Raw genomic sequence first — 12,642 nt, forward strand, 5'->3', positions numbered from 1 at the left:
GCGCGGGTTGAGAGAAGGGAAACACAAACACAAGCGAAAAAAATATGAACAGTTACACGTCTCACGCTGTTTAACTAGACCGACTCTGGGAACCATGTTTACCTTTAAAACAAATATTTCCCCCGTCGCTTTGTTGATGTCGAAGTTGCTCTCCGACGGATTCTCGATGTCAATTCCAGGTCCAGTGAGGAAGTAGATTATGTTGCTCGGTCGGTCCACATCGGCGTCCGATGCCGTGACCTGTGAGAGAGTGATGGGAGAGTGGTAGTTGGAAAACGGATGAGTTTGGGGAAAAAGTTTAAATTGAAATTTATAGCGCTTGGATTTTTGATGACGAGTGGTTACCGCTCTGGCACAATGTTTGATGATATTCAGTTATTACACTAGTTTACAGCATTTTTGAACTCGGTAAGCTGATGATCATTTTTAGTGTAGAATCATGCCCTGAGTTCGAAAACGCGAAAGAAAAAATTACAGTAGAGCGGATTTTTTTTTCGACTTTCCATACAAGGTTGATGATTTGAAATCGAATTTTGTTCTATTTTTAAGCAAAGTCGCTCACTTCAAACATTTCATTCTCCGTAATCAATGCTCCGATTGAGCTGAAATTTTTACTGTTACTCGCCTACATATGATATATCAATACGTCGAGAAAGAATTTTTAAATTGTTTTTTTTTCTTATTGAAAAACACACATTTATTAAAAAAAAATATGGTATTTTGCTAAAATTTAAGGAGATCGTCCCTAAAACTTGAATTTCATCAATCTGACGCAAAACCTGTATTCAGATGATCGAATGGTATTGCATTCAGCTTTTAATTTATGGAAGAAGATTTGAAATTGGTTGAACAAAAAGTAATATATTTGAATTGAGGTAAATTGCATATTTTGAAAAGTTGTAAAGCTCGATATTGAACAAAAACTCAAAAACTGTTCTAGGTACTTAAATTTTTTTGAAGGTCGATAACGAAATCAGCGCTAAATTGCGCTTCAAAAATTTTGGTCGTTGACAGAAGTTCACGACTTTCGTTCTATTTTGTAAACTTGTGTTATTTTTATTCTGTTTTAGCCCTTCTAGAGCATTGGGGTCATTTTTGACCCAAACTTAATGCATTAGGAAGATTAATGAAAGATGGCCAAAACCGTTTAGAAATTTTATTATTATTTTGATAGTTCAAGCCCGAGTTAAAAGAATATTTTTTTTTTCGGCATGCATATGAAAAACAGCCGATGAAATGTGAAGTGAGTGAGAGAGCGATATACACATAAGTTATTCTTTTTGGAGATTTTCGGACAACAGACATTTTGGTTGATCTAAGGACCAAATCGTTAGAACCCCAAGACGGCTGCCAACCGATAATTCCGAATTTTTGACGAGAAAGACACTATTATCATTAGCTGACCGAATCTGGGTTTTTTGTGTATTCTGTTTCGGATCGAAACCTTTTGCAATGTATGTGCCTCAGTATTCAATTTAGTTTAGGAAGCTCCAATTTAGTTTTATCATCTGTGCTCTGCATAATTTCATATTATTTCAAGTAATTACTCATCACAGAAATAGGAATGTACAAAGCAGATTTGCTTTATCCATTCCCAAATAAGCAAACCCGACTAAACGCATTTCCGTTTTCATGGTCTCCAATCAAGTTCATAGCACTGCAGCAGTAGACCCCGGGTTAGAAATTTTCGGATGTAATCTATGCGACCAGACCAAATTATGGATTACAGCTCACGAAGAAGAGAGCTGTGTATAGCAGAACCACACAACCCATTCAACGTAGTGTGTGCCTGGTTCCAGACGAACGACGAACTACCAAAGCTCGGCCCGAAAGCTCCTCCATGAAACGATAATTCATTGAATGAAATAAATCTTCCTATCTCACACGACCAACAGCAGAGCAAAACCAGCATCCAAAGCATTCGCAAAGTAAAGGGAAAACGGTACACCGCCCTCGATGTATTCCAAGTCCAAGTGCAGAGAGATGCTGCATGCATCGGGGGAAAATCCTCCCGCTTTGGTAGCAGGTCGGACGGACAGATCCGGCAGAAGTAAGTCCCTATCGATTCCCCACAAAAGCCACTACATTCGTCCGGAGGAACATGCATGCCTTGCATGTAGTCTGGGTCGCTCTCGCTTTCCGCATTGATCCACAGTATCCCTTCTGCTACTTCATTTCCAAATGTTTGGAAAACTTCTGGTAGACTGAATCAATACACCTTTAGGTCTGTAAATATGTGCGTTTGATCGTCCCCAAATAGGAAAGAAAAACAAAATTTGATCTTCATTAATGCTATTATCTGGTCGCTGCAGTACGACAGATTGCATAACGGGTGTTTTTTCGAAGTTGCGAAGTATCTTCGATCAAACGAGTTTGCAATGATTGCCAGTTTAATCACTATTTGTTTATGTTAGTAACGGTGACATGAAGTATCATTGATAGAAAAATATCTTAAATCTTAAAAATTCAGTACAACATTCCATGCTTTACCAAATGATTACTTATTATGATATTATGAAACAAAGTTACAAGACGACATGGAAATCACACACCAAGAAGTATCTCTTTGTTGTAAATACCGTACGGCTCCAGTACTACAATCTTTCCGAAACAATGAGAACAACTAACTAAACCAGTCTACTTCCTCCGGAAACCGAAACCACCCCAATCAGCAGGGGGCTTATGTAACCACTTTGTTTAATGTATTATTCGTTGGCATAAATATTGCAGTATGCTAACCATTTCCCCATACATCCCAGGAGAAGGTAGTGTAACCAGCAAGAATTTTACCTTGGCAGTCAGTAGTGGTGGCACACATTCCGAACCGGGAAATGGGAAGCGACAAACAAATTTTCTCACGGTTTTCGAAGAGAACCACCCGGGAAACGACGGCGACGCATGTGAAGAGTAACCTTCCTTCTTTCGGTTCGGAAAAGCTCTGACAAATGCTGTGGCTTCCATGGTTCGGCAGAACAGTAGTGTGGTGGTTGTCGGTTGTAAAGGACGGTGGCCGTTCCCATGCAGATGTGTGGGGCAGATTTTTTCCCCTCTGGTACTGGTTTAAACAGATCTATCAGTTGCACCACCGGTAGAGACTTCGGGTGAGACGTGGGCGTTTTTGCAGCATTCGTTTTGCAGCACTGAGCGGAGACTTTGCTATCTTTCCAAAGCCGCATATTGGATTAGAACCCGTCATTCTCAGAGCATGGCTATGCTTAAATACTACGCCTGTACAGCTGTTACTATGTGGACCCAAGTATGGGTCTTCCAAAGTTTTTTTTAAATATCCCTCCAAAAATTCGTCCTCTGAGGACATACACTTGTAAATTTTCCCGAGGACGCATCTTGAGTTTCCCCTTAAAAGTCCCCTAAAACTCTTTTCTGAAATTCCAAACAAGATTTTTTAGTTCCCTTTTTTTCCTTTTTTCTCAATTCTTCAGAGGATTCTTCCAGAAGTTTCATGAATATTTCTCCTGCCAATTCTATTTCTAGAAAAGCAATGCCAGAGATTCCTTTAGAAATTTATCAGATAATAACTAATTAAATTAGATTTTTTTCAATTTATCTAATGATTTTTTATTCAAAGATGTGATTTCTTGCAAAATCTAGAAAGCAAGTTACGGTAAAACTTGAAAAAATCTTTAAGATTCTTGAAGCTGAATTATTTCATAAAAAAATCTTCAGTAGAAATAATTATAAAATCATGACGCATCGCTCAGGACTTTTTTTAATTACTGCACATTGCTACTTGTTTAAGGAAAAGAAGAAATTTTGAAAAATCGCCGACATTCCCATCTCCTCCTGCTAAATCCTTAAAATCCTATTTATATAGGTCAAACTTTGATAGTCTGCTTAAAATACCTGTAAAAGGTATAACATTCCGATGTTTGCTAAAACTTACCTCGTAAATGTGTTTAAAAATATGCCCAATAAAAAAACACGAGTTTTTTTTTATTTTTGAAAAAAAAAAACGTGAATTTAACACTACGTTTACGTTTGAATCTTTATTTGAAATTATTAGGAAATCTTATAACAAATTATGAATAACAGCTAACACATATCAACATCAAATAACACTGAACAGCTATCAAGTAAGCCCGGCTCATCCAACGGGCTATCGTGCTCCAACCGTCTCATCTGCTTGCAACCGGAGAGTGTATTTTGCGCGAGTCGTTGTCCAGGGTTGAAGGCAGAAAGGGGTTTCGAATTTGATGATGTTTTGATTGCTACACAACAAACAAACAACAGGAAAGAAACAAAAAAAAATACATAAACGATAATAAGGAGACAAGGTTACGATTGTAAATGACAAAACAACAAAGAAGAAGACAATATGACGATAGGAAGACGAATTTAAGAAGACCATAGGACAATTACAAGAAGAGACAACTGAAATCAACAGAAAATAATAAAAAATTTAAAGAATATAGAGACCAAAAATAACTTAAATGTAATAGGGAGGTGACAGTAATATGGAAACAATACGACAGAAAAAAATACAAGAAGACGGCAGAACCATGGCTCAAAATGAGAAGAAGAAAGGCGACAGTAGGATAGACAGAATAGAAGAATAGAAACAAGACGATAGAACGACGTCAAACAGATGATAAGTCAGTAAAAAGACGAACGGAAAATAACAAAAAGGCGACTCAACAAGATAGGAAGCGACATGCAAAAGACATATGATTCACGAAGGTCAGGAAAACGACAGGAAGGCAATAGTACAGGAAGATACTGGAAAATAACAGAATAATCACAGTAAGATGATGACAAAGTATATAACGACAATGGGAAGACCATTGGTGTGGGAGATGTAATACTGAAACAAGATAACAAAACAGACTACAGGAATACAAGTTGACTCACGATAACAGGATGACAGAAAGATTTCGAAAAGAATTCAAAAGAACAAGTAAAAAAAAAACAAAAAGAGAATAAAAGAAGAAGATATCGACAATGACATGAATGTGAAAGGCAAGTCCGTGCGCAAGGCAGGGGTTTTGGGGGTAAACCTCTAACTGATGCTCCATGTACTATGCGCACCTCCTACTTTTACCACATTTAGGATAACCCATCTCTTGCTGCCTTTTCTGTGGCCGAGCCTGGTGACAGTAATCTGGCAGTAATACGACAGAAAACGGCAAGGAAACGAAATAAAAATACAAGAATACGACATCTTCTTCTTCTTCATGGCTCTGTGTTCCCACTGGGACTTGGCCTGCCTCGCTTTAACATAGTGTTCTTTGAGCACTTCCACAGTTATTAATTGAAAGGCTTTCTTTACCTGCCATTGCATGAAATTGTATATTGTGAGGCAAGTACAATCATACACTATGCCCAGAGAGTCGAGAAAATTGTCCCGACTGGGACGGGAATCGAACCCGCCGTCTCTGGATTGGCGATCCATAGCCTTAACCACTAGGCTAACTGGAGACCCCTAAGAAGACGACCCGATGACTGACAAATGACAGAAAAACGATATAAAAACGGAAGAAAGTCGACCGTAAGAATGACAGACAGAAGGATAGAAACAAGAAGACAGAACGATGTCGAAAGAATAACAGCAAAACACTAGAATAGAAAGTGGCAGCAATTTGAAAAAAAAAAAACAACAATAAAATAAGACATGAATGTAACATGAATGGCATTTTCGGCGGAAACACGTCAGGAAAATAGCAGTGAAGGAATATGATTTGACGACGTCGGAAAGATAAAATCAAGACGAAAGAGCAAAAACGACAGTAAGATAACACGTAGTGACTACGAATGCATAGGACATGATAATAGTACTACTGGATAAACATTGGTAAATGACATAAAGATGATGATGAAAGGATGACAGAAATGCGAGACAAGCCTGATACGAATGACGGCATACATACGAAAGTAAGACGACAGGAAGGTTATAAAAAACGAATGGCAGGAAGAGGATAAAAATATATCATAAAGAAGATGTCAGGTAAATTACAGGAAGACAGCAGGAAGGCAATAGAACTACGACTGGAAGCGTGAAGGAACAGTGAAAGACCATAAGACAATGACAAGAAGCTTACTTGAAAATGAAAGTAATGATAAAGATAAACAACAATAAGATTACACCATGAATTCCGTTGTGTCGATCGCGAACTGAACGTCTTTTTCGTGTGCTGCTGATTGCTTGCTAATTACAGCAGAATTTTAACGCCTAAAATAGTTATCTCTGTGCATTGTGAAATCTCGTGAAGCAACTTTGTCGTGATAGAGTTATCTTTCTGAAAAGCTTCAAAGATTTGATACATTATTCTGAATTATCATAAATATTCAGGACTACAATTGCGCCAAAAGCCGTAAGAAATCGTGAGTGCCAGCCATGGAATGCCAAAAGTGTGCACTCGCTATTGATCGCAAAAGTGAACGCTACACAATTTGCGAAGGAAGGTGTGCCAAACGATTCCACGCTTCATGTGTAGGACTAGCCGAACCGACCGTGTGTGCACTATTCGCGAAAAACATTTTATGGATGTGTGATGATTGCTTGGCTAATTATTGCGCGACCCGTGACGCAGATATCTCCATATCAGCTGAGATCGATGACGACTCGAATAGCCAAACAAATGCAATTGAATCTGACATTGCGGACCTGAAAGCGAAAGTGGAAGAGATATTCGACACCCTTGCTACACTTGTACCTCATCATCAAAAACCTTTTAACGAGAAGCTGCACTCAACTGCCGTACCATACGTACCATCGCCTCCGAACGCAAGCTCTATTTTATTAGACGGAACAAAAGTCAGCTACACTAGGGATACAAGTGAGCTCACAAACCACAGTGGTCAACTCAGCGATGTGTTTTCTTTGTTCCTCACCAACGTTGATCGCCACGCTACGGAAGAAGACGTACAGCAGCTTGTATGTGAATGCTTGAATATCAACGATCGGAAGAACGTGAAGATTCGGAAATTACTAGTATGGGTAGTGGACGTGTTAATATACAGCTCCCAAATTTAGGGCTGTTTTTCACAATTTTACTCATCGATTAATATCGATGATGTGCATTGTCGTTAAAGTAAAATATTGGCTGCAAAAGTTTCCATAAATTACTTAGAATAATGTAGAGAATCAGTGCATTTTTTATGTTTAATCCAAAAAGTGGTTCAAGATGGCAAGCGCTATCACAAGTGCACCTAAGTGTATTAGTGTTATTCAAAACATTCTTATATCCAGTGTTTGTGTACCGATATGTTGATGGGTATTTAATCATGTATGATGATAGGATGTGTTCGATCGTCCGCTCCGAAATAGTGAACAAATGTGCAACGTTCATCCAATACACTTGATAGTTTTTGGGAATAGTGTTATCAATACATTGTGTTCCTTCTACTGTTGTATTGCATGTACAGAACTGTCTATGTAAGTACTACAGTGCAGAACAGAAACGTGTGCAAACTAGTAGGTATGGGAAAACTACTGTACCTTGCACCGTTTAGGTATGAGAAACACTTGATTTGAGTTACTGGATTTTGTTTTCTTTATACGACTATTCTTATAGTGAGTACCTTCGGGTTTTACTACAGTATTTCGCTGTCTTGTGCAACTGTCTGTGTGTTTCTAAGTAACCTGACTTTTGGTGTATGCATGGAGATTTGTGTATTAGTCTATCTCCCACTGTTGCCCCTGCTGGCAATAGTAGTAAATGTAGAGTTTTTGTGGGAAAGAGAATTTCCTCATAGGAGAACACGGGGACAATGTATGCAGTGGACTGTTGATCATTCTTGATCGCTTAGGGAACCTCATGTTGCGGTCAGATAGAATGATTTTCAGAAACAATATGTTTCAGTTTGTTCAAGTATCATTGTCTTCTACGTTCTCTAATAGTGTATATGTCTTTTTTTTTTGTATTCTTTTTGGCATATTACACCTTATAACCTTCGGTTTGATTTTTACCCCTACTGTGGTTATTGTTTCAGTATTGGGAAGCGATATTGTTCCAATAAGTTTCTTTTCTCTACACATACAGATATGCGTCATACTTCAGTGAACTACATGTGAGTATTTGAGATTGCTCTCTTCACATCTCACATGTAGTTGGTAGTAGTGTGGACATAACTGGTTCAGTGGATAGAAGTAGATTGTTGGAATTATCGTTCTTTCTGATTCTGACCACCATCGACATCAGGTCGTTATCCACGCTTTTTTTTCACCCATCATGGCTGCAGAGCGTCGTGCAAATTCCGAAGGAGGAATGGAGGTTGAAAGTACTGAAGGTACTTCTATCGGTAAGGTTAATCAGGAGAATCCTGTTATCATCGATGGTTTGCAAGCAGCCACAGGTGATTGTGTGGAGGATGCAATGTCTCTCAACAAATCAAATGGGGCTGGTGCGAATTCATCGAGTGGAACCCGATCAAAGGGTGAAAAGGGCACTGCTACCAAAGGGAAATCTAAACAGATTTCCTACAATGGTTCTTCTTTACCAGAACGAGCTGTTAAAAGTGAAACTGATCGAATCCAAGTGAGACTTGTAAACGGCACTTTCACCAACGCGATGAAAGACTCTCTTTTACGAGATCTGAATTTGTGCTTATTTTCTTCACCGCCCAACTCGTTTATTCCAAGTTTTTCTGGGTCTGGCCTCAGGTTCGGTGCTGTGTGGTTCGCGCCTGACAACAAAGAAAGCTGTGACTGGCTCAAAGAGAAGCTTGCTGCAATAAATGATGTGGCTGGTGAATTCAAGTTCATAGTAGAACCGTTCTCACTGTACCAAAACAAGGTCAGTTTTAGCATTCCTTGGGATGCAAACGAAAACTTGAAAAATGGAGATATTCTTCATCGTCTCAAGTTACAGAATCCTCGGATTCCAATAGACCGTTGGCGGATTGTAAGAACCCAGCAATCGATAGACTATCGGGTCATTTTCTGCTGTATCGATGATGATTCTCTGCACATACTCAGAAATAGTTATTTCAAAATCAACTATACTTTCGACAAAGTTGTTGTTAAAGTATCACAACAGAGTAGCTCTGCCAAAACTTCATCTGTAGCAGCGCGGTTATTGAAGTGATCATTGACAGCTATTTCAATGAACATAACAGCTGGATACGTCTACCAGAAATATCTGCAGAAATATCAAGCTGATGTGTTTCTTGTAAATAGTTAGTCTTCTACCTGCGGGTTTTGGCTTCTTAAACCTAATTGAGCAATTAGCTTTTCATTTACGCATCGGCGTTTCAACCTTTGTAAAGGTTTTTTTTTTTTTTCTTTTTTTAGGGTTTTGGCTTTTCAAAGCTTTTAGAGCTTTCGGCTCTTTCTACGCATCGGCGTTTCAACCTTCATAAAGGTTTTTTTTTTTTTTTTCTTTTTTTTTTTTTTTTTTTTTTTTTTGGTATTTCAAAACCATTAGAGCTTTCGGCTTTTTTACGCATCGGCGTTTTAAACCTTGTCAAGGGTCTTATGTCTTCCCTTCCCCCTTCCCATTCCTCTTTCCTTTTCCAAATCCCAATCCGTTCCCTTATCCCACCCCATTCTCCATAATTTCCAAAAGGGTAGATGATGACATAGGCATTAAGTAGGCGAGGCACAAATCTCCCGTCTGATGGAGAACGTGCCGCCTGAGCCGACGTTCTGATACCTGATACAGTGGTCAACTCAGCGATGTGTTTTCTTTGTTCCTCACCAACGTTGATCGCCACGCTACGGAAGAAGACGTACAGCAGCTTGTATGTGAATGCTTGAATATCAACGATCGGAAGAACGTGAAGATTCGGAAATTACTGCCCAAGGGATGTTCACTTGACGATTTGGACTTCATTTCATTCAAAGCTGTATTCGATTCGAAACTGAAGTGCTTGGCTATGGATCCTGAAACTTGGCCTGTAGGACTTTAATATCGAGAATTTGAAAACCGATTGACTGTTTGGGCACCAACATCTTAATGTTAAAAATGTCACCGATAATGCTGTTGAATCATAACTATGTTTTAGTGCTATATGTTTGCAATGTTGATTGTCAAGTTCATTCCGTGTTTTTTTTTTCAAGTTTGGTTTTTGTAAGGAGCTGAAGGCAAGGTTTTATGCTATGTTATGTTTGAAAGATTTGTGTAATTAATTTTAGGTATTTCAATGAGACCAATAGGTCAGTTGAAATTATATATGCTTATAAATAAATAAATAAATAAATAAATAAATAATGATGCATTGTTCGCTGGATCTGAAACAGCAGGAAAGCGAAGGAAAGATGAAATAGGATGGCGATGTTTAAAAAAACATCAGGAACCCAATATATGACAGAAAGACAACTGACAAAAACAAGGAAGGTGAAAGGAGCACAACAGGAGGTTTTTAGGAAGATGGCAGAAAAGAAACAACAAGACGAGAATGACGAGAAGCTTCCAGAAAGACGACAGACAAGAAAACGAAAGGAATGTAACTGTAAGTCGTTAAGATAATTAAGAGACAGGAAAACGACAGTAGTCCAATAGAAAGAAAACAGCATGGTGACTAGAAAGTCAAAATAAGGACATCCAGATGGTAAAAGAAATGAAGGTTATGTCAGCTGGATCATTCATAAAAACGACCACAACATTGTCGATTTTCTGTTGCAGATCAGATGCCTCTTTACATTTTTGATGTTATAGTAAAAGCCGATCGGAGGAGGAGAGGAAGTATAAGTTCTACCCCAAAGCGTAATTAACATATAGAAGGCAAAGCAACCGGAGAAAAGTTTGTCCTAATATGGTTTTCATTTTCAGTTTTTTAAATTTTATTTCCTAAAAAGCAAAGTCGGTCTTCGTTATGTATCCGTTTATATGAAACCGAGAAAAACTTCCACAGCATGTATGGCAGGCGCAGCAAAGCAAGTATGAAACGGAGTACTTGATCAGATTATTTGTGCCGTTCGCTACTTTTACGATACTTACCACAGGTATGAAAGAGTTTTCTCTACGCTGCCTCTTTTTTTACCACGAACGAGATTCTTGTTATATCTACTTATAGTTTTTCAAATTATAACTTCGCGTTTTACTTGAATGAATTTTTACCAAGTTTTATTGCGAATAAACAGCTGTCACATGATATTGATGTTGATTCACACTACAACCGCAACTGTTTCCTCAAAGCAGATTTGTGTGATATTCTCGTTAACATCATCACTGGATTACCCCCAAAGTACCCTACCTCCCTTGGAAGATTGACACAGTTTTGCTTCATTAGGAGAAGCAGCCCACTAGCAGTGATAGAGCACGTCACAGGCTATGTAAGAGATGAAACTGAACGTGGAGGATATTCTTGGGAAAGGGCACCGCAAGCCAGCAAAGCCAGAAGGCAATAAAGTCGTTCGGTTAATGTGGTAAAGTTTTCCCCCCTGGTTTCTTGCGATACATGTCATATATGCGTCCGTTAAGATTTCCTCCCTCCCCCCTCTTCAACATTCGCGTAGGACCGCGCAGCCATCGATGGCGCGTTTTGTGGCCACCTGAGTGGCTTTTCTGTGTTGTCATCGACTTTTCGCCTTCCCCTCCCCACCACTGCACTGCTTGACCCGGAAGGAGGATAGTTCCAACAGTTCGAAGTCTGTCGAGAAGTGGGGCATGGTGCTGAAGGATAATCAAGGGCTCGAGAAGTTTAGTTAAGGCACGTGATTGTGTGTCTTTCTGACAGTTTAAGTCAACCCGGGGTTTGTCCGTCCTGTTCTTCTGACGGGAAAGTTTCGAGATAGGGAAAGCTAAGTATGTGTGCATGTGAAGGAATGGCGGCGGTGCGGTGCTGCGGTAGGGAGATGATTGATGGCAGCTTTATCACGTAATGCGATAATGAAGATATGAAAAAGCTAATGAAATCTGTTCGACGGGGCTTTAGATGGTGTTCATGGTGATGAGGCTGAGCAGTATTTTCGATGATTTCACACGTAGATTAGATTTCATATGTGCCTTCATTAAGTGACGATGATCCGTGGAATATGCTTGATAATTATTTGGGGTTTCTTTGTATGTAATTTTAATTTATTACGGCGGTTTTTTTCGGTGTTGATTTCCCTAACAGTTGATCAGCTTATGTTGCTTTATGATTATGAGCTTATGTTCCCTATGATTTGATGTTCGTAATGAGCTTAAGTTTGAGCTTAATTGACCGCCCGTAAATTTTACTTTAGTACAACTATTTAGATATACTTTACAAACACAAGGAATAAACGAGATAACTGCCAAGGAATAGCAGGTATCCTCACGGATAAAGTTATGGTCCGAATCCAACACCTTGAACCATGCCTACTTTGACACTCTGTGATATAATAGAGTGTGACCATATGCCCATCTCGGGCTGCAAAACGATAATTAGTCGGTTTAACACCCAAACCCCCCCTTTGTGCACGGGCTTGCTACAACTGCACTACTGAGCGCTGCCTAATAGATACTCTCTCAAGTTTTATGCCGCTGTCTATCAATTGCAAGACAGTTCGTGGGGCAATATCAGGCTGGATTCATGAGTGAACGCGCCACAACGGACCAAATGTTCGTCATCCACCAGGTGTTGTAGAAATGCCGCGAATACAATGTGCCCACACATCACTTGTTCATCGATATTAAGGTTGAAGAATTCGTCATTGATAGCTCCGTCATCATTGAAATTTCGAAAGCAGTTTTCTTGTTCAAAACACAAAAGTTCATTTTG

General features: G+C 39.1%; 1 protein-coding gene across 5 annotated transcripts in view; it reads right to left on the reverse strand.

The window, feature by feature from the left end:
- The window catches only part of LOC109418168 (neural-cadherin), an 800,840-nt gene that overhangs the window by 22,273 nt on the left and 765,925 nt on the right, over window positions 1–12,642 (reverse strand). For all 5 annotated transcript variants that reach the window (XR_009997404.1, XM_062849755.1, XM_062849752.1 and 2 more), the window contains exon 5: window positions 103–240. Coding sequence is in view for 4 of the 5 variants with exons in the window: in XM_062849755.1 (XP_062705739.1) it covers window positions 103–240 (138 nt within the window). In the remaining variant the exon portion in view is untranslated. The remainder of the gene's footprint in view (window positions 1–102; window positions 241–12,642) is intronic.

This window comes from Aedes albopictus, chromosome 2 (genome assembly GCF_035046485.1).
Source record: "Aedes albopictus strain Foshan chromosome 2, AalbF5, whole genome shotgun sequence".
NCBI lineage: Eukaryota > Metazoa > Arthropoda > Insecta > Diptera > Culicidae > Aedes > Aedes albopictus.